Raw genomic sequence first — 26,523 nt, 5'->3', positions numbered from 1 at the left:
ATGACCAACTTAGTGCACTGAGCATTTAGCATTTTTGACCAATTGTATTGCCCTAGTGTGCTTTAAATATTTTGCTACAAAGGCTGCCAAAAATGTGTCTTTACTACTTATTCTGTTGAAAAACTCACAAATTGCAATTCGCAAATGTTGGCAAGGCGACTGTTGTTTTGGTGCCAAGCCCATATTTTTGTCCCAGTCCAGCCCTGTTAGGTATAGATGAGCTACCGGGAATACTTTTGGAACTGCATTTTTTACTGGAGTTATACGGGACTGCAAACGACTCGTCTTTAATTTAGGGAGAGGCCTGGAACATCAGTCAGAGGGTAGGAATGCAGATACGGACAGTGCGCGGCCTGGAGAAACGAAAGCTTCCTGGCGGCGGCGGCAGAGGGAAGGTGCTGGCAGATCACGCTTTAGAGCTTTTCCCTCTGGAGCCTGTCAGAACAGCGCACTGCTCCAGTGGACCGGGTGTATTTATAGACTCCTCCTGCCTGTCTTGACCTGCCGTAGGAGAGCAGGGGCTGGGTGGACGCCAGCGTCTGACTCCAAAGCCCCAGTTTCCCGGTTTGGGCGTGGCTTCGCGGCAGCAGCAGCCAATCTGTCGACTGTGGGCAGTCACTAATTTGCATCGTGCACGCGACTGCCCGGCGCGCGCACACCCTCGCAGCAGCTGTGACATCAGCCCTCGGCATGGCGCTCAAGGTGACTCCAAACCCTCCGCTGCCCCTGCATGAAAGACCCATGCATGTGCTTGTGACTGCTGGATACATGTTTACTGTTTGATCGGAGTGTGTGGCCAGGGGTGGGAAGGGGGAAGTCTGAGGCGGCACTGCCCTGTGTGTTGGGCCTGGCTCTCTCTTCTTCTGCTCAGGGATGCGGTGGATATGGGATGGCAGTGTCCTCACTGGCACCCTGGCTGCACTCTGGTGGCTTTGCTGCTACAGCAGAACGCTGACTGACCTGGTGCCGAGGCTCTCCCTTCCCTTCTCTTCCATTCCTACCGCATCATGCATGTACCGTGAACGTGTTGCTTGTGGGTTCTAAGCATGCATAACCCCAGTGCTGCTGTGGCAGGGTCGGTGTCCTCGCTGGGTTGGGCACTTTACCGCTGGCTGAGAGCTTGGCTGACCCTGGAACTGTCTGAGGGCTGCTGTAGTTGGAGTTTTGGTGTGTTTGAGGGATGTCTCCGTCAATAAAGTTATCTTTATGAAACAGCGTGTCTGGTTAGTGACAGCGGGGTCATTTAGCGTTTGTGGTCTTGTACCAGCATCAGAAGCCTTCGCCCGCCCCACCATCTATCACCAGATAATGTATAGTGTTAGAAAGGTGCGACTGTAAAGAAAACGTCAAGAATGTGTCAGTGTAAAAAAACAAGAGCTTCCTTTGCGATAGAATACATTTAAACAGTATAAAAGTAGTGGCCCTTTCACATGTGCCTCTGGAGATAACTCTGATAATGACAGAATAGCTTCTCTGGCCCATGACAATTACAAATTGGCGTTTTGTGATGTGGCATGTTATTGGGGCAGTGACAGACTAGACAGCAGCTCCCAATGAAAATAGTGACAGAATAGAGAGTTGTGTTCTATGATAAGGCGTCATTGAAGATAAGCCAGCGTGCCCTATGGTGATAAGGGGTCCTATGAAGATAGTGGCAGATTTGACAGCCTGCCATTAAGATATGTCCTATGAAGATAGCGGTAGGGTAGATCACAGTGTGCTGTAAAGAGATATCAAGATATATTAGAAAGGGTTATCCACGCGGCGCCCCAGAGACCAGAAAGTAGTACCCCATGAAGGTAGTGACAGATTCCATATGGCTTTCTCTGAAGAGTGAACATCGGATTTGGTGTCTTGTGTGGTTAGCGGTTGATTAGTCACTGCGTCCTATGAATGATTGTGATCCATTCGATAATGTGCCTTATAGAGATTGATGTAGATCAGACGTGTTATCCCAGTGGTTTGTAACTTTAGGATTTCCAGATGTTTTGGACTACAACAATCAGTCCCAGCCAGCATAGTCAATGTTGAGTGAATATTGTAGCCCCAGTATAAAGCACATGGAGAGACACATCCTATTGTGCTTTGGTGCCCTCTGAAGTAGTGACATATCCACAAGAAGTGTCCTGTAAAGACAGTGGATGGTTAGATATGGTTTTCTATAACAAGTAAACGGATTTGCTGTCCTATGCATATAGAGCTTGAATGGACACAGTGTCCTATGAAATATTGTGATCAATTAGACGCCTTTGCTATAGGGATTGTGATAGATCAGATATCATGTCTTGTACGGATTTGGTGGTGTACTCTGAAGATAGCGAGTGATTGAACAGCATGGTTGTATAAAGAAAGATTAGCAAATGTATATGGTGTCCAGTGAAAATGGTGACATCTCAGAGGAGTGTCCTATACAGATTAGATATGGTTTTCTATTAAGAGTCGTCATCAGATGTTCTGTCCCATGTGCATGGTTCTAGATTAGACACCATGTCCTGTAAAATATAGTGAATGGCCTATAATATCATCAGTTAGATACAATGTCCTACAGAAATTGCGATAGATCATATGGACACCATGTCATATAAAATATTGTGATCAAGTGGTTGCTGTGTCCTATAGCAATTGCGATAGATCCGATGGACGCCATGTCCTATAAAATATTGTGATCAAGTGGTTGCTGTTTCCTATAGCAATTGCGATAGTAATTGCGATAAGTCGTATGTGGTGTCTTGTGAGGATATTGTGTCCCATGAAGACAGGGTCAGACTAGGTAGCTGTGTCCCCTGAAAGTAGCAATTGATTGGGTGCTCTTTTTCATGAAGATAATTGGTGTGTTGTAAAGGTAGTAATTGAATAGCCCCGTTACTATTCTATGAAGCTAGTAAGTTCAAGTGGTGCGCCATAAAGATGGGGATTGATTAGACCTGGTGTTCTACATAGATAGCATTCGATTAGCGGTGGTGTAATTGAAATGTGCGTTTGGCCTAGACATGTCCTATAAAAATAGTATTTGGTTAATCCTGACACTTATCGATAACACTTGATTAGAGTATTTTCCTAAGGGTTATAATATGATTAAACTGTTTATCTAACTAAAGTAGGATATTAGTCACGGTATGGTTTAAAGTTACTGGACTTTCTGTCCTATGAAGATAGTGATCATTTGCTGTGGTGTCGAATAGAGGTAGATATCAGATGGCAAAATAGTGATAATTTATCCACCATGTTTTCTGGAGGCAACGATTGATTAAACATGTTAAATGCAGTGTTCTGTAGAAATAGCAAGAGGTCCGGCCAGGTTTCATAATGTGAAAGAAAGTGATACAAGGTAACCCGTATTTTGTGACCATAGCAGTAGATTAGATGCATTGTCCTAAAAAAGTGAGTTTATACACAATTTAAATATATATCGTTTCTGTATAGACTGAGCTCTCTAGATGCGTTGCCTATAAAGTTTATACAGCATGGTCAGACGTGTGTGTTCATCCGATAGATGGGACAGTATTCCTGCTAGTTACACTGTAGGATCTGGGCACAGACAGTAAACTGAGAATTCCCATAGGTGGGTGCTTTACAGTGTAAGGTATATAAGTCTTATGGCTGGAGGACGCCGGTATTCTGAATTCGGACGACACTGACCAACATATGTTCCATGTGGTGTCATGTAGCCTAAAGGTGGCGCCTATGGGGGAAGGGAGGCTCGCCGCTGTGCCTTTAACAGAAAGTAATGAACCGCGGGCTTTGTCCTGTATGCTGGTGCGTAGCAAATAACACTCCACGTTTCTTTTTATTTGTTTTGTTCACAGTTGCAGTCCACAAAGAGGGCCGACCCGAATGAACTCAAAGACATCTTCCTGCGGGTATGTTGTTGGTGTGCGAGTGCTGTGTGCAGTGCACGTCCTTCCAATGCAGGCCTGTGACCTTGAGTTGGCCCGGCACTGCTGCTATCCAGTGACACTTTGCTGGGTGACATTGGGCCGCACTGCACGCCCTTCCCCGGGGTCATTGACTGAATGCACACTCTCTTCGCATGACTCGTCCAGGCATTGTCTGCTATAGAAAGCCGGCTTCCAGTACTTTGTGCGCCTTTCTTTCTGTTGCTAGTCGTAACGCGAGCGAAAAGCAGCTCAACGCGCTCTCTGTGCTGCGTGTATCTGTTCTAGATGTTGTTAAGTAGCGGCAGGTGTCTTCCGGAACTTCCATAAACCTGCAGTACAAATCGGTGGGGGGGGGGGGGGGGTCCTAGAAATCATGATGTCCTGATGTTGTGCGTCAAGTTGAGGTGCTGATGGCTTCCGCTTGGCAGAGTTCTTCAGAACCACATTTCCTCTAGCTTTGTTTTCCCTTACAAAAATCAGTGCATGCCAAATATCGCACGTATGCTTTGTAATACTTCCACAGTTTTACTTCGGTCTGTGAATGTGGTTACTTGGCATGTCACCCGATTTTCAGATTAAGAGAAATGTAATTTGTCTCATCCAAAATCAAGAGCAGCTCCAGTTTCCTTAAGCATTTTAAATGTCTGCAAAGCACTGGCTTTACTGGTTGGACCTATGATTAAAGTAGATGTGGCGTCTACAGTTCCTGGGACCCATACTTACATAACGTGTTTGGTGACTCGGCCAGCGGGGATTGGGAAACCGGTTTTACTTCTGAGGAATTCGATGTGGTATTATCACTGTAATACCGAGCAAGGCTTAGGGCCGATATGGGCAAGCTGCTGGGCCTCTGCCTTCTTGCCAAAGGCGGCCTCAGTAACCGAGTTCAAGGACATGAATGTAGCCTACATTCTTAGTGGGTGTGAAGTCCACACCTTTCCCCCCAGGGAAACAGGCGGGCAGGAGTATTGGGGACGTGAACAATAAAACAGGAGAGGTTGCTGCTTGTGCTTAACCCCATGAGACTTTCTTCCCTAGCAAACACCACGGGTCGTAGCCCAGTCGCACTATATAGGCCTGCCTGATATACACGCCTTTTCAAGTGTGTGCGTTCGGGAGATGTGTGTGTATGGGGAGGTTTGTAGGGCTGGATGGGAAGTCATTAGCACTGTTTTACAGAGGAATGATCATGACTGGACGTCTGGCTAATGACACAAGGTGCAGATCTGCATATATATATATATATATATATATATATATATATATATATATATATATATATATATATATATATCTTTAGTTAAGAGAGAGTTACAGTGATCTGATTTAACGTGAAAAAGCATAGCAACAAAACCTTTGAAATTCTGTGAAAGTGAAAAACCTTGGTTAAGAAAGAGTTAAGGTGACCAGATTTGACACAACAAAACCGTTGAAATTCAGCACTTGCATTTCAAGCAAGTCCACCTTAACTTTGCACCCCCTGCTACGCAGCATATGACCACAATAATGACATTTTGCCACTCTATTTGTACACTGTACCTTCGGCTATGGTCACTGTACTTGTTTGTATTTGTATTTATTTTATTTCTATAGCGCACCAGGCCCAGGGGCAACCGGCGCATCTCTTAGGTACAACATGATGTAAGCAGACAGGGCAGTACTTACGAGGTTTACAGGTATATTTCAAAGTTTACAGGCAATATAATAATAAGCAAACAGGGCAGAACTTACAAAGGTTTACAGGTATATTACACAGTTAACAATCAGTATAATAACAATAAGAAGGCAGGCAGAGTGTATATACAAGGGTGCATCAAAGTACTAGTTAAGCAGTGAGCCCAGTGTTAAATGTCTTGGGAGGACAGCCAAGCTTTGGTAAGGTGTTTGAATCTCAGGAAGGAGGGTTCTGCTCTCAGCTCATTAGGGAGTGAGTTCCATAATTTGGCTGCCATGATGGGGAAGCTGGTTCCACCTGATCTTTGGAGATTGAATCGTGGGATGACAAGGCAGTTGGCTTGGGCCATTCTGCGAGATCTAGTGGAACTGTGGAGGGCAAATCTGTTAGCCAGGTAACAGGGAGCTTGGTTGTGAAGGCATTTATGGGTAAGAGCCAGGGATTTCAAGGAAATTCGGTGTGGGATGGAGAGCCAGTGAAGGTTACATCCAGTGTCAGCTATGTGTTGGCGCCTGGGAATGTTAAGGGCCGCTCTGATCGCATTGTTTTGGACAATTTGTAACTTATTTAAGTTACAGCGATTAGTGCCTAGGTAAAGGGCGTTGCAGTAATCAACCTTTGATAGTACAAGGGTCCTAGCCAGGGTCACACAATTGGCTGTAGAGAGGAGAGGGCGACAGGCTGTAATAAGCTTACAAGTATAAGCCGCTGCGGAAGAGATTGAATTAGTTTGTCTAGTCAAGGATAGGGACGAGTCAATGTAGATCCCTAGGGTTTTTGTGTCCTTGGCAGTTGGATGTTGCACCAATAGATGTCTTTGGGCTCCATGCACCAATATGTTTCTTTGGGGCTCACTAGCCATGAGACATGGCCACTGTACATGTTACATCAATACATTTCTTTGGGGCTCACTAGCCATGCCCCTCGGCTGTGGCCACTGTAAATGTTGCACCAATATGTTTCTTTGGGACCCATAACCATTGGCCTGTGTTTTTTTTTTCATCTCAGCCCCGATTCCCACAGGATTGCCCAATATTCCCCTGATAGTGCCAACAAACTGCACATACAGCAGCAATGACCTAACCATGCTTGCAGGATTTCCTTGGTATTCCCTCAATAACGCTAGAAAATCAGAAACTCTTCCCAGTCCTCACGGGCACTCACCAAGTTCCCCCCTCCTATTAGCATGCACCCTCCCCAATCCTGTCAGCTGCTTTTCCCCTCCCTGACCCTCTCCCCTTACCCTCTTTCAATCTTTGGTTTGTGCGATGCAATTTCTTTTTCGCGCGCAATTTGCATTATTGCGAGATATATATATATATATATCTCAAACTATATATGCAGCGCTAGCCGCCCTTTAGTTAAGGTGAAAGGTATCATCCATTAGAAATGCGAACATTCTATGGCTGAAAACCTTTGAGCCCTAGGACCGATCATTACAACATTTGACATTCCTAATCTGGGGCCTGGCCTCCCCACCCCCAGAACTGGAGAATTTCATGTAAATCCGTGTTACGGTTCAAAAGATATAAAGGGTAGAATAAGAGTGTTTTTTTTTAATTTTTATTTTATTTGGTTAGTTGTTAGAAACAACTTTTCAAATGTTTACAACCAGCAATAAAAAGAAAAACAATACAACATTTATCTACAAGACATCACACCAATTGTGCAATTTTTCTCTTTAACAAAAGGAATAAAAGTAAAATCACAACAGCCACAATTTTAACATAAGTATTTACACAACTTAAACATCTTAACCAAACATGAACCTACATGTCACAAAATTAAATAAAAGCAAAGGACAAAACATAACCAAAATGATCATTTTAAAAGCAAACAAATTGTGTGAATACCATCTAATGGCTGAACTCACGTCCCTAATTACTATGATCTCCTTCACACTTAGTGATGCTTTTGCTATTTTGGCTCAAAGTCTGGGACTGTGGCTTCAAGGAAGTGCACAATCGCGACCTTTACAGCCAATCTGGGACTTGTAAACACTAATTTCCAAAATTCCGAAATAATTTCGCTTGGAGCAAATTTTGGCCAGGACATGCTACGATCAAGTGTTACACAGTTTCTGTTTGCTGTTTATCTGCACAATATCGACAGTAATTTTGGTTTGGTGTAATTTGATTTCTCCTCTGCAATATCTCTCGTGTGTGCCATAGATTAAATCTGAATCTCATAAATTGCCATCGTATGTGGGCAGATGGACATTTAATTAGATATTCAGCCATCACACTGTTTTTTGATCCAAAAACTAAGATGTCAAAGTCCTTATACATCTGACAAGCTGCTAGATTCCTTATCCAGTCATATTCATAGATTTCTTTTTTTGCTAGATCTGGATTTGTCACCAATGTCTCAATTGTTACAGTTATGCCTTTAAACAAAACTTCACTGTATCACAATCAGAGAGACCCCGTGCGAGGATTACATAGAAACAAAAAGGTCTCACCTGGGGAATGGAGCAAGGATTGATGAGGATTAGAAGACAACGAATATCCAGGTGGAGATGGATGTCTCCTTCGATATTCAGATGACAATTAGATTCCCCCCGAGAAACTCCCAGTGAACCGGCACAAAGGCCAGGGCAGAGGAAGGTTCCCAGGGAAACCCTCTTGGGGAATAAAACCCTGTTGAGCTGCTAGGGAACGTAGACTCCTTGAGAAGTCCCGTGGAAGTAGATTACGCTATCCCGGGAGTTTTGGAGATGACTGGTTGTGTCTTTAGAGGAACGGGGCCACAGCAGTAATGCCCGGCTGGCTGATGAAAGATAGAGAGACAGAGTGATTAGTCTTGAAGTTGCCTAAAAATAAGATGAGCAACCCCTGAAGCAAGAATCTTACCAAAGGATCAGTTGGTAAAACGGTCTTGAGATGAGAGTAGTAGAAGACCAGGGAAGAACTAAGGGACTGGGCATACTAGACAAAGAGGAACAAGGCACAATAATGGTAAACAATCTAATGAAGTGGAAACTAGGAACGACATATAATCAAGGAGAGGAACTGAAGGCTATCTTACCGAGAATGACCAGAAACCCTCTCCATACTTCGAGATAACGGATGTCGAGAAGGATAGAAGGCAAAGAGTGATGGATCAATAGGGAACCAAACCGGTCGGAGACGATTGCAGGAAACAAATTCTTCAAAGGTGAGTTGCTTAGAAAGGCTCGGAGAACCCACGGGACGGAAAAGCACCGAGACGTCGTAGCGTTCGCCAGCTTATGGAGAGTAGCAACGCGTCCTTGTCTGGGATGTGCAGGTTGATAAGCCGTCGGCGTTCCATCCCGGAAACATCGCAAAGCATGATGGGGCGCAACGACTAGACCGCTACACACACTGTAGCGGACCGCGGGGCCCGCCATGTTAGAGTCAGGCATGTCAGCGCAAACCGCCATGTTGAAGTCAGACATCGCACTGTGGGCAAAACGAATAGCCGTAATTTCGCTTGGAGCAAATTTTGGCCAGGACATGCTACGATCAAGTGTTACACAGTTTCTGTTTGCTGTTTATCTGCACAATATCGACAGTAATTTTGGTTTGGTGTAATTTGATTTCTCCTCTGCAATATCTCTCGTGTGTGCCATAGATTAAATCTGAATCTCATAAATTGCCATCGTATGTGGGCAGATGGACATTTAATTAGATATTCAGCCATCACACTGTTTTTTGATCCAAAAACTAAGATGTCAAAGTCCTTATACATCTGACAAGCTGCTAGATTCCTTATCCAGTCATATTCATAGATTTCTTTTTTTGCTAGATCTGGATTTGTCACCAATGTCTCAATACTCACTGTAGCATCAGCCATTATGTTAAATAATAATGTACACCAATCTCTGGCAAATCCAGTTACATTGGAGAGCAGATACTGTGCTACAATACCTAATACATTCATGGTGTTAAGTCCTAACAGGCACTTCCTAAGAAAAGCACACATTTTCCACAAAACCTGCGCATAGAGTGACAATGAGCCCAACTCAAAGCGTATCATAGGAAGAGGAGTGCAATTTGGCAGCTATAGCACTTGCCTCCAATATTTGGCCTCTATTTTATCCCAGTGTGGCTGCATGTGTACTTTTCCCGCTTCTCCTCCATATAATAATATAGGGACTACCTTCATTTGATAGAAGGAAAATGCATGTTTGAGCGAGAATTTTCCAAATCTGGCCACAAGGATCTTAGTTTGCGAAGTCAAAGTCTGTAATTTAGATTGTAGTACCCAGTTCTCAATCTTCATTTTAGCTGACTGGGTAAGAATGATGCCCAAATAGTTGTAATGTTCTACCACCTCAAGTGCCTTCTCTTGAATTGTCCATGTATACCTCTTTATTTTGGCTTGAAAGAGTTATGACATACTAACATTTGAGATTTTGTTGGATTTATTTGTAAATTATTTTCCAATGTGTATTGATTCAATTTATTTAACATTTGTTGTAAACCCGATGGCGTTTGAGACAGTAATACCAAGTCATCTGCGTAAAGAAGATAACTGACTTTACTGTTACCCAATTTTGGGGGGTCGCAACAGATGTTTGCGAAAATATCTCCCATATCGGATATAAAAAAATTAAACAGACTCGAGGCCAAGGGGCACCCCTGTTTCAATCCTCTCATGGTCGGAATAGGTGCAGAGAGTATGCCTTCGTAGGTTAGTCGTACTTGCATTGTTGTCCTACATGCAATAACATCCAAGGAATTAGTAAGGACTTTGGGCAATTGCGCTTTTCTAACTTTTTATAGAGCAGAGCTCGATCTACAGAATCGAACGCTGCCTTAAAATCAATAAACACTAGATAAAGAGGCTGTCCTCGCTCAGCATAGTGATTCTTAATCAAATTTAAGCACATTATATTTGGCATTGTTCCCAAACCAGCTACAAATCCCGATTGGTTACTGTCTCTTATTTGCATTTCAATGGTCCAAGCATTAAATTTCATCAACAACAGTCTGCCAACATTTTTTCTTGAAACGTCAAGAAGGGAGATCGGGCGACAGCTGCTAGGTGCTTGGCGATCACCCTTCTTGAATATGGGCACAGTGATAGAATGCGTCCATGTTTTTGGCAAAACTTGGGCTGCATTAACAGCCAAAAAGATGGTATGCAATATCGATGTCCACCTCTCAGGCTGAAGCTTTAAGGCATAGTTTGAGAGACCGTCTGGTCCCGCTGCTTTAGAATTAGATGCTGTTTTTATTAATAGAAATATATCTTCTTGATCAAACTCAATCATAAACTGGCCATCCAAAACATTTGCATCAAAACATTTCGCACCCTGAGGAACTGAATATAGCTCACGGAAATGCTGTTCCCAGGACTGTTCAGTCACAGCATTTGCCTGGGCCGCAATTTGTGAAACCCCTGTGGCAGAATTGATTATAGACCACATTTTTGCAGTATTCATTGTTGCTAGAATAGATAACATAACAGCACCATCATTTTGATACATCTTTGCACGATGACATTTTGCCCAATTGGTATATCTCATCTTGATTTTCTTTACAAGTAGACTTCTGATGCCTGGGGGATACCTATAATCTTGTCTCAATTCAGCCTGTTTTCCAGCCTTCTTTAGTTTTGTAACCAAGTCAAAGCTATGTCGATGGTTACTTTTTGACTGAGAATTCACTCGCAGGTTCTGAAATAGTTGCATTCTGTTACTGTATTGCAAGGCCATATTATCTACATCAGTAGGATTTTTCCATATCGAATTGACCAGGTATTGATTAAATCGATATAAGGTATCCTCCGACCATCAGAGTCTATTGAGACCATGATTCACCAGTAAAACACCATTTTGTTGACCAATATGAACACCTTTTCTCAGATCTTTCTGCCTCCATTTCATTATTAGAATTCCGTGATCACTCTGTTCAACATCATTAACCATAAAAATCTCGACATTTGGGAGCAGAGTATCACTCACGAAAATGTAATCAATAATTGATTCCAATTGGTCATTGTGCCAGGGTGCCCTCGGGGGTGAATCTTCTTTAGACATACCATTTAGCATGTATAAATGACGGGATTTACTGAACATATGCCATCTACATGCTCTGCCCTCACTTGATAGAATTTTCTTGGTGTGGAGATTGATATTTAAGTCGCCAGCCACTATCAAGTGGGAGACTGCATTGTCCATGGCAACCAGATCAAGTAATGCTATTATGTCATCAAAAAAAACATTATCATCTATAGCAGCCGCATTCCAATAGATATTAAGGACCGCATAGCCAGTTCCCTCAACTTTAACCTTCACCAAGAGCATATGCTTATTTGGGCTAGCCCATAGTTCTGATGAAACTCCCTTACAAATTTGTATGGCTGTAAGTAGGCCGGAAGAAGGTCTGCCCGAAGAAGTTCTATAGGCAGCATTGACATGTATATCAAAACCATTCCACACTGGAAGATCTATGAGCCAGGTCTCTTGTAGAAGAATTAAGTCATGCATTCCAAGCTGGTTAGGGTCATTATTAAGGAGATGAGTGAACCCTCTGGTGTTCCAACTCAACAGAGAAAGCTGATCCTGCCAACATACAGGATTTAGTTAAAGAGGTTCATGGGTACATTTACAATGGCACGTGCTAACCTTTGGCATTTCAGCATGCGTGCCCCGCCCTCCTGACCCCCCTGTATGTTTCACTAATTATAATTGGGCACTGTCAGAGGATGAGTTTGTAGTGTTGTTTTCTATTATAACCTAAAATCCCAAGTTGAACAAATGTACTTTAGTTGACCAAATAAGATTTTGCACCACCCGGGAGTTAACCACAATCTCACGGTGTTGAGATTCTCATCTCTCACAAATTCCACATATTCAATATCAGCTGATTGGATGTCCTCCAGCTGCGGTATTTCTGAGAATATGGCCATGACAGATTTCCTATTGAGATCATATTGCTTATGAGGTTCTGATCTACAGGCCAAGATCAGGGAGTACATAGCCGGTCTTTTTTTCCCCTGTGGCTTTGGTAGATGGATTATTGGAGTCTGATTATTACCGTTGTTGTATCTTGGCAAATCATTTTTTGTTTTTGCCTGTATTTGTTTTAGGACTGTCTCTACCATCTCCATCATTTCCGATGCCTTGTCAATGTCTTGTGGAGCGGAGTCTCTAGATGTTACTTTTGTGTGCAGGCTTTGTCTGAGATTTAAGTCATTTCCTGCTACTGAAGAATTTACAGGACATTGACTTAAGGGGAAGTGCACTGAGTATTGCTCCCTCCAATTTGCACATGGTCCATATGTTTAGGGGCCTTTTGCTGTACCTCGGGCCTACCCTCGTGCTCATTCAGTCTACTTGGTACCAATGAGCCTCTTATGATCCCATTATTTGACCCTGCGGGCATTGGTGCATATTGTCCAGACATATATGCGTCAACTGCCGTTCTAATTTCCAATCTGTATGCCCAAATGGCTTCTTCATTTCTCATGTCCGCCAAATTAGTTTTGGGCACATTGGAAGACTCCAGTGCTGTCTCTCCACTTTTCTTTTGTGGATTTCCAGCATCATGACGGTTGACTTCCTTCATCAACGCCTCAAGAGGTGCATAGTCTATGGGCTGAGATAACGCATGATCCTGGATAGTTTTAACTTGCATCTGCTGTTTGTATTTTTTTTTTATTTCTTGCGTTGCCACAGTTATACTTTTCTTTGGCAATGTTATGGCCTTAAAAAATTGTTTCGAGCGAAAATTTGCTACGATTTTAGTAGCACTCTGATTTTTGGTAGCTTACCATTGGCCACATTTTTATTTGTTTTACCCTTATCAGAGGTAAAAATTGTATAGACTTTTTTTTAGCGTGGTAATTATAGGATTGGCCACATTAGTTTCAGTCCTACTTGCAGTTTCAATGTCAGGCGAGTCTCCCGCATTTACTGGAGTTTCCACAATAATACCTTCAATGTGTGGAAGAACAGACTCCAATATTTGCGTTATTGTAGACGTTTGTGCCGCTACTGTTGACTTCCCTGTCTTTTTTTTTGTACAGAGGCCTGATAATCAGTTGGTGGCAATTCCCATCCCAATGTTCTTTTGCCAGACATGCATGCGTTCCATCAAAACAGCCTGTTTCTCTAATTTAATGTAAATTGCTTCGTACAATTTACCCAAAGTTTGTATAGCAAAATTCATAGCCTGCAAAGTAGCTTCCACCAATCTCTCATTTTTTAAGCAAGGTTGCTGTATATCTGTTTGCCCTGTCGGCGATATAGGTCTCCTTGGGGTAGGGTATACAAAGGACACTGATACAGGAGAGCTTGTATATTAGGCTCTGGTGTTTCAAAAAGGACTGGTGAAGCTGACAAATTATCAGGCAAGTATGCCCTGAAAACCCCCAACCCCTCATCCTCGAGGTCAATTACAGGAACATCCTGTATACTGTTCTCTTGAGATTTTTCTGTATTATTCAAATTGGCAGTGGGGGGAGCGCTTTTAGCATGACACTGTCGCTTAGAGATGGATGATTAGTTGACATTTGTTCATCATTACATACATTAGATACACTTGACTCATTCGATTCATTAACAGCAGAAACAGAAGAAGAGGGCAACTTGAACTTCTCCCCCCAATGCATGCGGTCACATTTTGGGTCCATGACCACCTTTTTGTCCACTGTTGTTGCAGTCGTGACCTTGGATGATTTTCTCTGCAATTTATCAGATCGCGTTGAGCACGCTGGTTTAACAAGCGCTCGCGACCTTCCAGTAATGTCTTTATAAAAGGGACGGATGTCAGCGTCTTTTAATATTTTGTCTGTTGTTTTCGGCATTTTTGTAGCTCTACGGGGAACCGGCGTAGAGGAAATGGGAATGGCCACACACGGGCGCCCATTAGGCACAGACATGCCTCCCACTTGAAGAAAATGAATCGCCCCGAGCGGCTGTAACAGAGTGTGCTTTTGTGATCGCAATTGCATTCCCTAATCACAACACGAGGCGCGAGCACCCGAAGGACCTCCGTGCCGCTCCCCCGCGACACAGCAGCGAAGAGGCAAAGAGGTACTTCAGGTACTTCGCCTGGTGCGCGCGCGCTGATGCGCGCAGCCTCCCAAATTTAACTGCTTCCTGCCCAAGGGGGCGGGGCTTCAGAACGTAAAGCCGTATAACGGCTATTTTTCGCACTAAAGTGAAAGGAGAGAGTTCATACAAAGTTCTTCAGCCGTATAGATGCAGTAATAAATATACCGTTGTGAAAAGCGTGCAGCACAAATCCACAAAACGTCCAGAGCAACGAGGCAAAGAGGTACTTCAGGTACTTCGCCTGGTGCACGCAGCCTCCCAAATTTAACTGCTTCCTGCCCAAGGGGGCGGGGCTTCAGAAGGTAAAGCCATATAACGGCTATTTTTCGCACGTTGTGAAATGCGTGCAGCACAAATCCACAAAACGTCCCGAGCAACGAGGCAAAGAGGTACTTCAGGTACTTATTCTTAGAATAAGAGTTGTTTTTCACTCTTCCATTCATTTTCCCCCATAGGGAAAATATCAAATTTGTGCTAATTCGCACAGCCCAAACCGCTAGATGGATTTGCACCAAATGAGAAAAAAGTCGGGCACAAAGTACTCAAAGGAAATCCTTTGTTGGTTTGGCTTAAATCTGTTCAATACGTTTTTAAAAAATTCGACATAGAGCGGAGTGACTGTACTCAAAAAGCTAGTCATATCCCCCATGATGCAACGCTTTTTCATTTCTGAAAACTGCATTACCTAATTTGAGAATCAGGTTCTGGATTCGATTTTGTAAAGTGCCCTAATACGATAAAAAGGGTGTATGTAGGGCATTTTTGAGGCCAGGAAGCATATGGGCAGGGAAGAAAGGATGATTTGTGAAAGGTTTGGTGCTTGGGGATAGTGTAGGTTTTAGTTTTTTTCCCAAGCCTTTTTCAGAGTCCGAGAATTAGCACTAACAGCAATAAAAAGACCAATTACTTCAAAACTATTATATAGTGGGATGTGGGAATCACTGTGATTGCTAGGTAGGGGAAGATGAGTGTTTTAAGTTAATTTAGGAAGCAATTGTTTTTTTTGTAATATGAAAGAAATTACAGTGATTGCTTCCTAAATGAACTTAAAATGTGTGGGTGGGGTGTATTAGGGGGTTATTCGTTTTTTTGGGGTTGTTAAATGTGTTAAAAATGCTTATAATTGCTTAATTAGTTCAATAAAAAGTGTGTAATGAAAGACCGGAGGAAGGCGATGCTGGTTTACTATATCCTTTGATTTGATTGGACTAGCTTTGCACGTGACTCAACAGTGAAGATCTCGATTTGCACCTGACATCAGCAGGGAAGCTAACTCCCTCATCTTCATCACAGTACCTAGTTAGTAATCCTACCTGCACCCCTACACTACTACACCCCCTTCCTCGTTCTCGTACTGAATAGTAATATTACCTATATACCCCACATTCCTATTCATTGTCACAGACCCTACTAACTCCCCCTCACGCTTCTTCGTTACAGTACTCCACTACCACTACATCTCTCTTGCTCATCACAGTACAGCAATACCACCACCTCACTCTTTCTCATCAGTCTCACACTATCATCACATCACACTTCCTCATTACAGTACCCCACTACCACCAACTCACTCTTCCTATTCACAGCCCCAACAACCATGTCAGTCTTTCTTGTCACAGTACCCCACTACCACCAACTCACTCCTCCTCGTCACCATCTCTCACTATGACCATCTCACTATTCCTTGACACAGTACCCCACTACCACAAACTCACTCTTCCTCGTCACAGTCCCCCATTATCATCATCTCACTCTTCCTCGCAACAGTACCCCACTACCACCTCATCATAGTGTCCCGCTAACACCAACTCACACTTCCTTGTCACAGTCCCTCACTACCACCAACTCCCTCTTCCTCTTCACAACCCTCTACTGCCTCCACATCACTCTTCCTCATGAGAGTACCCCACTAGCACCAAATCAATCTTACTCGTCACAGTCTCCAACTATCGCACCTCTCTCCTCTTCATCACAGTTCCCAACTACCCCACCTCGCTCTTCTTCGTCACAGTCCCCAACTACACTTTCAGTCTTCCGCGTCACAGTCCTCCACTAAACCCACCTTACTCTTCCTCATCACAGTACACCATTACTAATCCCTTCTTAATTAGTGGACAAAAAAAATGAAGTACTCAGTAAACTGGATGTTGCGTAGCTCAAGAGCAGATATTGATAATAAATGATATGATTGTTATCAGAAAAAAAACAGAATTACAGCTCGTAGGACCTATAACATAACAAAACCCTTGAAATTCAGTGAAAAAAACATTTGTTGAAGTGACGTTAAGGTGCTGATTTAATGCAACAAAACCCCTGAAATTCAGCAGTTGCTAGAAGCTACGCCCTCTTAGCTATGAGGCCAGCCTTGTACACCCATTAAGCATACTGATGACATCACACAACATCACTGATCTCACAAATGACATCACTTATTGCATGATGAGTGACATTACCGGTACAGTAGATTGCGTGTGCAAGATAGATGCAACATTTAATAAGCGTGTTTCTGCATACAAGAGAGGATTCAGGTGCATTTAAAAACAATCCCTCTGATATGACAAGGTATCTGGGCAAAGCTGCCCTTGCATTTGCATTCCCAAATATGTTGCATGTGTTCATTCACATTGCACTGTGTCTGTCACCATGGGACTTTCACTTACAGGCCACATTTCCATGCACACTCACCCTGACGTCTACATGTGCAGTGACTCCAACCAAACACTAAATGTAGGCCCAGGTGTGTCCACACTTGACAATGCTTGTAAGATTCACAGACCTTCCACTTAACCGTACTCCATAGCACCTTAGGACATGTCAGATGTAATTACTGATGACATCATATGAGAAATTAGCTAGGACACCACCTGCAACCTCCTCAAGGGACCAGCCATGGGGAAACATTTGTGACCGTATTCAAACATATGTTAATGTTAAAGGTATTTATACCATGCACCGTCACCAACAGAATTGGTCCCCAGGTGCTCAGGCAGGTCTGCAAACAAGAAGGCGGAGTGAGTTAGTCGGGTGAAGAGGGAGTAGGAAAGTGAGAGAAGTGGTGTGCTGTTGGCGGCTTCAGTTCAGTGTTCACCGTGCACTGAGCTTTGGTGTGAATATCGGACCGATGTGAGACCTTGTGTGCTGTTGGTATGGTATATGTATTGTTTGTTGTTGCAGTGTGGTAAAGTACGTGCAGTTTGCTGAGCGAGAAGATGGTTGTGTGGATTTTCGGGTGAGTTAGGTATGCAGAGATTTGAGCATGGGGTTAGTAGGTTATATATCCTAGTCGTTACAGATCTTGTTCTATGTATCACGTCCTGTTGGTAGGCATAATTTCCACTTTGCTTTCTTGTCCATCTAATTGTTATGAGTGATGGCGTGGCACGTTCCCAGCTGTGTTGTTTTTGAGCTTAGTGTAATGGGATGGGGTCTGTCTAGACCCCCCTCCTTTTGCTGTAAATTAGCAGTCACCAACTGCTTTGCAATATATTTCTGTCAGTGGTCTATTGTTGCTTGTGTGTAGTTTGTAGGCCAAGGTGCTATTGATATATCGTCCTTTTCCTTCCATCCCGATCTAGATGTGTTTTGTCCATAGTATCGTCCTATCATATCTATCTCTCAGTTGGTAAGTTGGTATGCCGTAGACTGTCTTCCTTAAATTCTGTTTATGGGTGATAGTTTAGGGGGATCTGAGGATCAGTTTCTTCGCTCCTCATCGTTTCAGCTATGTATATGCCCCCATAGGAGTTCTTCTAGTTATGCGTTGAAGAGCAAGGTTTTCAGGAGTTTTCTGAATAGTAGGTGATTTCTTGTGTTACGTATGTTCTTTGGTAAGTCATTCCAGGTTTTTGGTGCAAGGCGAGAGAAAGAAGATCCTTTGAATTTTCTTTTGTTGTAGGTTTTTGGTTCCAAACGGATGTCGCTGCTCGATCTGGGCATCCTTGTTGGGTGATGCAATATACCCTGTCTTCTATCAAGGTCTGAAAACATTTGTTAAGCATTGTAAATAATGACTGGGGAACTACAGAAAGTTGCTCTTGCATGTAGCAATTGACAGTTAATATAGGCAAAGTCTGTTAGCTTTGGATCTCCAGAGGTTTTACATTACAACTTCCACTAGCCCTACCCAGCATAGACAATGGTGAGAATAACTGGCAGTCAGAATTTACAATGTTCAGTGGGATGCTGGCTTCAGGCACTAAAACGATTACAACTTTTGTCCATCCAGTACATTGGCTACTCTAGTCCTTATTACTATTTGTCCTCACAACATGAATGTTTTTTTTTACATCGTTGACCGTTGCAGGCCCCCTTCCCTAGCATTTACTATTTTACATGGTCAAGGCCTACCATTGGACTTGTTACAATGACATTAAGTTGTCTGCCATATGTAGATACATTGACAGAAACGGCCCCTTATTATGTATGTTATATTCTTTGGTGGACAGGTGTAAAGTCATAATTGTAGTACTCATAGGGGGCTGTTTTTAGAGCAGAGTGATAAAGGTAGTAGAGTATCTAATCATGGCGAATGGTCAATCAATACAGAGTAACTCTGATGTGTAAGGATACTATGGTTATAAATAGACAGTATTTTCAAATGCAAACTCCAACCAAGCTTTGCACCTGAACCCACCCTTTTATGCAGAAACCGCCTTTTTAAATGTTGCATCTCTCTTTCTGGTATGCGTGATCTGCTGTACAAGTGATGTCACTCATGATACCATTAGTAATGTCATATTATCAGCAATGTCATTTGTGATGCCATCAGGGTGCTTAGGTGCTGCGCAATGCGGGCCTCATAGTTATGGTGGGGTAGCTTCCAACACCTGCAGAATTTCAGGGATTTTGTTGCATTAAATCAGCACCTTAACGTCACTGCAACTAAAGTTTTTCACTGAATTTCAAGGATTGTGTTGCATTGAACATATTCACCATAACTGTCCCTTAACTACTTTGGGAGGACTGTCATTTTGGACAGTCATTTTATGTTTTTTTGTGTGCTGTGATGTTTCCCCGAATTTTGATGCAATAAAGGAAGATATGGTCACACGAAGCAATGCAAATCTGGATTGGGGATTTTATCCTGTGGAGAGTGCTGCTCATCCTTTTGTTGAACAAAGGAGTCAACAACAAACTTTCTACACATATATATATATATATATATATAAATATTGAGTCAAAGAAAGAAGCCAAACATTGTTAGCAAACGGCGGCACTCCGCCAAAGGTGTCAAGAGTTCACATCGACATCCAAAGTCGCTGGACGGATTTTCACCATATATGCGGCAGGAACGCAGCTTGGAAGCGTGATTTTGTTAATTTGGTGTAAATCTGTCCAGTAGTTTTAAAAACGGCCAGAAAGTAGGAAAAAAAAGTGAATATCTGGGTTCGGTCTGCAGACTCACTTCCCTATTCGGTCTGCGGACACCCCCCTGGACCAATCGGGGTAGCGTGATGTCCATGGGCATCGAACGCGCCCGCTGATCGGATGGTGAAAAATGTGAGCTGTGTCAGATATTTTGAAACAGCGCCATATTGGATTCCCAGACAGCCGTCGATGTCCACAGACATCGCAGTAAAAACATATTAAAAAACACAACATTGCACTTGTCAAACTAATGAAACAATCTCTGGGGGAGGTGTGGGGTGATGAAGATGGGATGGGATATGGCCATAAGAAGCCCAAAAACATGTGGCTTTGCACCTTTGAAGTTCGCAAATAGTTCGGGGGCATCCAGTTTTTGCATGGCTTATAAATTTGGCGTCACTGAATGAAAATGCATGACATTTTGTGATATTCTAGATTCTAACTTTGAATGGTTGTACAACGTTTGGTGCTGTTTTTCCAAGAGGGAACATTATTAGACACAAAATTAGAGTGGGGGGGGGGGGTCTCAAAATATTTTAAAGGTTTATAAATGTGATGCCATTTCACAAATCTGCACAAAAGTTTCCAAAAAGATTTAAGACCCAGATTTGAATGTTTCTGCAAAGATTGGTGGGATTTTGTAAAGGGGGGGTTGAACATTTTTAGATGGGTTGGAACTGTTGCTTTTTGAGAAATGTGTACAAAATATTATAGAAAGATTATAGACCCAACCTTGAACGTCTGTGCAAAGTCTGAGTTTGTGCAAAGTCTGAATGGATTTTGTCAAGTGGGAACTAAGTTACGTGACTGTTTTATGTACGTACATTTTGACACTTTTGAAAAAATTCAAACATGGATGGATTTGCAGCAAAGTCATGCAAGGAGCATTGGCAAAGACCTGAAAGCATGGTTTTACAAATGTGTCCGTGTTTTTTTTAAAGTGTCATAGTTTCGGTACACAATATAGTGATATACTTTTGGTGACTGAGGTATAGCTGGTGGCCATGGGCAGTGGCAGACAATCTGACTACTGGCCATGACAATGGGGGTCTGGCAGTGGGGTTAAAGTGGTTATGGCCACCAGGGAATGGCTATGTGGTAAAGTTTTAAAAAATCGGGATAGGTTTGAATGGGAATATTTTTTTTGCCTGCGGCTAAAATTACGCCCGTGGCTACAGCTCGAAGTGCTGCACAGGATTGCATCATAAGATCACTGTAACTACCACTGCATACACTCCGGGACAATGCTAGTCAGCAGATAATTACTGATGATGCCGAACCAGGGGGCCCACGTGGTCACCATGCCAACTCTTCAAATTATTAACCACCTTATTTGCAACCATACTGTGACAAGATATTAGGATTGCATGCCAGACTCATTTCCACAACCTTGCAGCAATGATTGGCCAACAAACCACACGCATTGAGAAAGACCCTAGAGAGTCGAAACACATGTTGGCTGACTTCCAACAATAAATATAGCACCAACAATGGTTTTGAAGACTGCTTTATTACGACAATAGTTACTTTTTGAATAACCCAGTGCTAAGGTGAACAGGGCTCACTCTTCTATTCAAAACCTAACACTTGAAGAAGGAAGGGCACCTTCACAAAAGAACCCCCGTTACCAGCAGCAGGGTAATCCGTTTAAAGTACTAGATGAAGCACAGTGATCTACCCATTTCACCGCCCTGCAATTACTTGATATTCGTGTACTCTGATTATTAGGGCATGCAACATATCTAAAGCCCTAGGTTTGAACGGGAAAAATATTTTGCTTGCAGCTCCAGCCTGAATTGCTGTACTCTGATTATTAGGGCATGCAACATATCTAAAGCCCTAGGTTTGAACGGGAAAAATATTTTGCTTGCAGCTCCAGCCTGAATTGCTGTACTGAATTACAACAAACCTGCGCGAGCAGCATCAGTAAAGACCTGAAAGCATGCTTTTGCAAATCTGTTTTGTGTTTCCAAAGTGTCCACACAAAATAGTGATATAAGTTTGGTGCATGGACAATGGGCCTATCCTTCGGCAAGGATGAATGCCTACTCTGATTTACTTATTGGGGCATGCAGCATTTTCAGCCAATCAAGGGTGTTTCAAGCCTCCAACCTTGGGATCCATTGGCACTTTCCTGCTGGGCTCCCATGCACACTTATCTATCTGTACTGCTCCTTTTATTTATGGAGTTCTTCTCTCACTGCACAATGCATATGTGCATTTAATGGAGCACTATGTGTAATGTTTTGGTATAAGTATAGGAAATGCATATGCAAAGGATTTGTAGAACATTGTTAAGTGGCAGTTGGAAGTTTAATATGTTGATAGACTATATGTAGAGTTTTCTTTAAGTGATTGGCGTATATATGTGTGAATGGTTTAAAGGAGACAGTGAGGGCGTGTTAAAGAGTTGAAGGACTGTCTTGTGTGATGGTTTGCATGTGCAATCCGAGGTTTCTAATAAGAACTGGGCTAGACAGGTGAATGCAGAGACTGGGGATAGTCATAAAGGGCAATGGATTATGGTGTGTATTGTCTACTAAAGAGAAGAATTTTGGACAGAACATTGTTTGTGCTTTTTTCTTTTTCTCTAGTATACAATTGTCCACTATTTCCATTAGCAAAGTAGAAAATTCTAATGGGAATGTTGGAGAATATTATTGAATCTAAATACTTCACTGAATAATTTAAAGTAGATGAGTCTATAAGCTTATTCTTTTAGTTGTATTTTTAACTGTGAAAGGTAGTTCCCAAAGGAACCTTTTTTAAATGCTTTTTTATTTATTTGATTTGCAGGAGAGGGCAGAAAGTAAGTGGGGAGGGAAATGAGGGAAGGGGCCCCAACCACAAATATGGAGGGGCAGGTGGACAGGGGAAGATGTTGCGTGTGTCTTACATCTAAGGTAGGGGGCAGTGTTTCACATACTCCTTGATTACAGCTTCAAAAGCACTACAAAATTGCTCCCCCCTGCAGAGTGGTTTGTTGCAGTGTATGCAGAGCACTGTTGTTTTTTGAAAGATATGGATCAACTGTCTCTTTTATCGCTTGCAAGGTAGCTCGTGGGATTTTGTGTCCCACAGAAGTAGGCTATGTGGTTACAGTACTTGTTGAGGAAGATGAGGTAGAGGAAAACAGTCTACTACTTCCCAAGAAAGGAACAGCCTTTCTGAGAGCATTTCGGTGGATGGATTTGGTGTGGCGGCGCATGGAGGTGGTCGCACAGGAGTACTGGCGACGTTGTCCACGACTGAGTACAAAGTGCATTTCACTTTGGTAGCTTTAGCCTCTGGTACATTCCCAACAGTGGCAAAGAACTGGCACACCCATGATTCTCCCTGGGTGCAAGAGGTAGGCATTTCCTGTACCTCATCTTCCTGGTCCTCTTCATTGTCTTTTGAAGTATTGCTCTTCTTTCATTGTGTAGGTCCTCCAGCTGGTGGTGGTGGTGGCTCTTGGGGAGGAGGGATGGCAATAGCTGATGCCATTTTCAAGATAAATAGCAGTTTTGCTAATATTCTTCCAAGTATGTGCTCTGTGCTAGATTGTTAATGGATAATGAGTAAGAATAGGTGTAGGAGCTGTGTAAGCGTACATTTTGAGTTTCAAAGTTCCTAGATGAGTTAAAAAAAACAGTTCCAAACTGTTCGCGAACACATCATGCCATGCATGCGTGCATGGTCAAGTGACACTGTCTGGAAAGTCTGCGATTATGCCAGATGTTCACAAACATTGACGAACACAAAAACAGTGGAAAAAGTTGCAAAGTGCATGGTCAAGTGACACTGTCTGGAAAGTCTGCGATTATGCCAGATGTTCACAAACATTGACGAACACAAAAACAGTGGAAAAAGTTGCAAAGTGTATAGAAGTGTTAAAAATTATGCTAGAAGTTTGGGAATGGCAGAGTTTTAAGGTGAAACTTTCTAAATTGGACAAAAATGTTTGCTATATTGGGGTAAGTATGATATTAGTAAGTTGTAGGAAATTAGGATGCACTTGTAAAAACCTATGAAATTCAGTGAACAAACTTTGTTAAACGAAAGGGCAATCTACAGCCAAGGTGGAAATGCAAAAAAGTTTTTGGACATATGGGGCAATTTTCTGGATGTTTATGGTTAATATGTACTTTAATGGGAGACAGGTACTGCATTGTGTGATCTAGATTCTGTGCTGATCGACTCTCCAATCTGTATTGGCCTTTCATATTCTAGGTAATGTTATAGTTGTGACTTAGTGATCATTCGTACATTGTACACTTGTTGTGCAATACGGCAGTTCTGTGAGATATCTTGAGGTTTTATATATTTCCTCTTCATTTCCCCTTTCTCTTTTTATGCTCTTCTTTTAATTTTACTCCATTGTAGTGTATAGGGTTTTAAACGTGCATAGTATGTTACCATTCTGTTTGTACATCTGTTGCCCTATGGTATTTATTTAAATCTGTAATGTGTCATTTGTGCATATATCTAAAAAAATATTTATACCTGGTTAAGTTGCACTAATAAAAACCTATGAAATTCAGTGAAAAAATGTTGTTAAAGGGACGTTATGGTTACAAGTAAAACCGAAACCCCCCAGAAATGTGCCAATTATGGTAAGCTAAGCGACCTTAACGCGCGCCACCACCAAACACTGCTAAGACTAACACGCAGGACATGAAAGATTACATCACTAATGACATCACATATGAAATTAATTTTGATGAAAAGACCCCACAAGGGGTTGTGTTTATAATGTTGGTAACACAGTGTTTAGGCGTGATTGGGAGAACTATCATGAACTACTTACTGTATTAAAGAATGTACTCATGTAAACAAAACATTATATTCAAGTGTTGTTGTTTAATAGAGGAACCTAATCATACATACATATAGGCAATGGTTTCAGCATGCACCATAGAAGTACAATATTTTTAATCTGGTAATTTCCGATAGTAAAATAATAAATGCTACATTTTGAGAGTTTTGAGTAATGTTAAACATGGAATAAATAGGTAACAATTGAAAATTTACCACACACTTGTTTGTGTTAGTAGAAAAAATACATTTAAAACCCACAATGCATACAAATTAGAGGCACATACGGGGAAGCTAAAGTAAGGAAGAAAGAAACAACAGCACCAAAAAATGACAATAACATTAGCCTTTTCATTGGATTTCATAGGTTTTTATTAGTGCAAATATATATATGTAATTTCTACTTTGTCCACCCTAGCTAGCTAGAAAAAGAGACTTTATAAAAGGTGGGGGTATATTCATATAGAGTGGTGTGTAAAGAATGTAACAGCACGCAACAAGTTGTTAACTTTCTGAAGTGTAGGCGCGAGCAGGCCAGTTTGATGGATGGTGATAGTTTATTTCAGATTCCTTTCCAAGGAAACGGACCATCCTCTGCTGATGAAGAGCGTATAAAAATATGAGGCATAGGTGATTAATAATCCAGAGCATTTTGAGCGCAGGATGAAGAAAATTCAGCAGAAGTAAGGACGTTAACATTGTATCAGAGATTATGATGAGGATTGTTTACTTATCATATATCATATGGTGTTATGGGGAATTCTGTGCTAAAAGGTAGAATGGGATCATTTCAGAGCGGGGGTTACGCCAGCTGATAGCGAGAGAGATCAACATGCCACAAAGTAGAAGGATGGCAGTAGAGAGCCTGAGATTAGCATTGCATGGAGCGATGGAGGGGCACAACAGAGAGGAGGGAGAATGAGAGAGCGATCAATGGGCAGATGAGGCAAAGCTAGAGAGGAAAGGTAGAGAACCTGGGGACAGGTGGTGCAGGGAGCATGGGAGACAGCTACAAGAGCATGTGTGGACCAAAGAGGGAGTCTAGGGGACCACAGAGTATCAGTAAATGAAGAAAGCACAGAAAACGTATGAGAATTAGTTGGCAGATGAGACCATGAGAGGGAAGGAGTTGGTGGAAGGTTATGAGAGTGAAAAGAGTGGCTAAGTGAGTAAGGAGTTAAGAGGGCATGAGGGGTCAGAATGGAGCACAAAGCTATAGGTGAAACAATTCATGGGGCAGTAAAGGGAGAGTGAGAAACTGCCATGTCAATGTGAGCAGAGTCTAGGCGGGAAATTGAGGAAGCAAGAGAGTGAGCGAAAGGGACAGGGGGCTCACCTATTGATGCCTCTTCCATTAGCCATGTCTCTCCAGCACAAACATTCACACCTCACCATCCTCAGTCCTAGATCACCTCAGAGATCCAGCACCTCATAACAAACATGCGCCTTGAACTGCAATGCTGACATCCTGGACCTCAGCTCTACTCTTAGCCTACAAAAATCCCATCACAGCTCCATGCACTGGACTGTCAAATCCTCCTTCTTCACAAACCTAATATGGTCCCTTCACAATCACCCCCGAAAACCTTTATCTATCCCTCAGGCTTTGCTCACATCTCCCAAACCAATATCTGTTGCCCCCACCCTTCTCTGCTAATGACTTTGGTCACTACTTTTCCTCTAAAATCTGTACAATTCATGACACTGACAGCCCTTCTCTATTGTCTCCCATCCTCTGTATGTCCACTACCTGTCCCTCACCCCTTTTATTCATAAAT

General features: G+C 42.5%; 1 protein-coding gene across 1 annotated transcript in view; it reads left to right on the top strand.

Annotated features, from left to right (window-relative positions):
* The first annotated feature begins 442 nt into the window (after positions 1 to 442).
* The window catches only part of SLC25A12 (solute carrier family 25 member 12), an 881,399-nt gene continuing 855,318 nt past the window's right edge, over positions 443 to 26,523 (top strand). The window contains exons 1-2 of the mRNA XM_069616206.1: positions 443 to 702; positions 3,807 to 3,860. Coding sequence (XP_069472307.1) covers positions 691 to 702; positions 3,807 to 3,860 — 66 coding nt within the window. The 5' untranslated portion in view covers positions 443 to 690. The remainder of the gene's footprint in view (positions 703 to 3,806; positions 3,861 to 26,523) is intronic.

Source organism: Ambystoma mexicanum, chromosome 9, assembly GCF_040938575.1.
Source record: "Ambystoma mexicanum isolate Mex_15411 chromosome 9, UKY_AmexF1_1, whole genome shotgun sequence".
Lineage (NCBI taxonomy): Eukaryota > Metazoa > Chordata > Amphibia > Caudata > Ambystomatidae > Ambystoma > Ambystoma mexicanum.
Note: the sequence above shows the minus strand (reverse complement) of the source record. Positions and strands in the feature narration are given on the sequence as shown.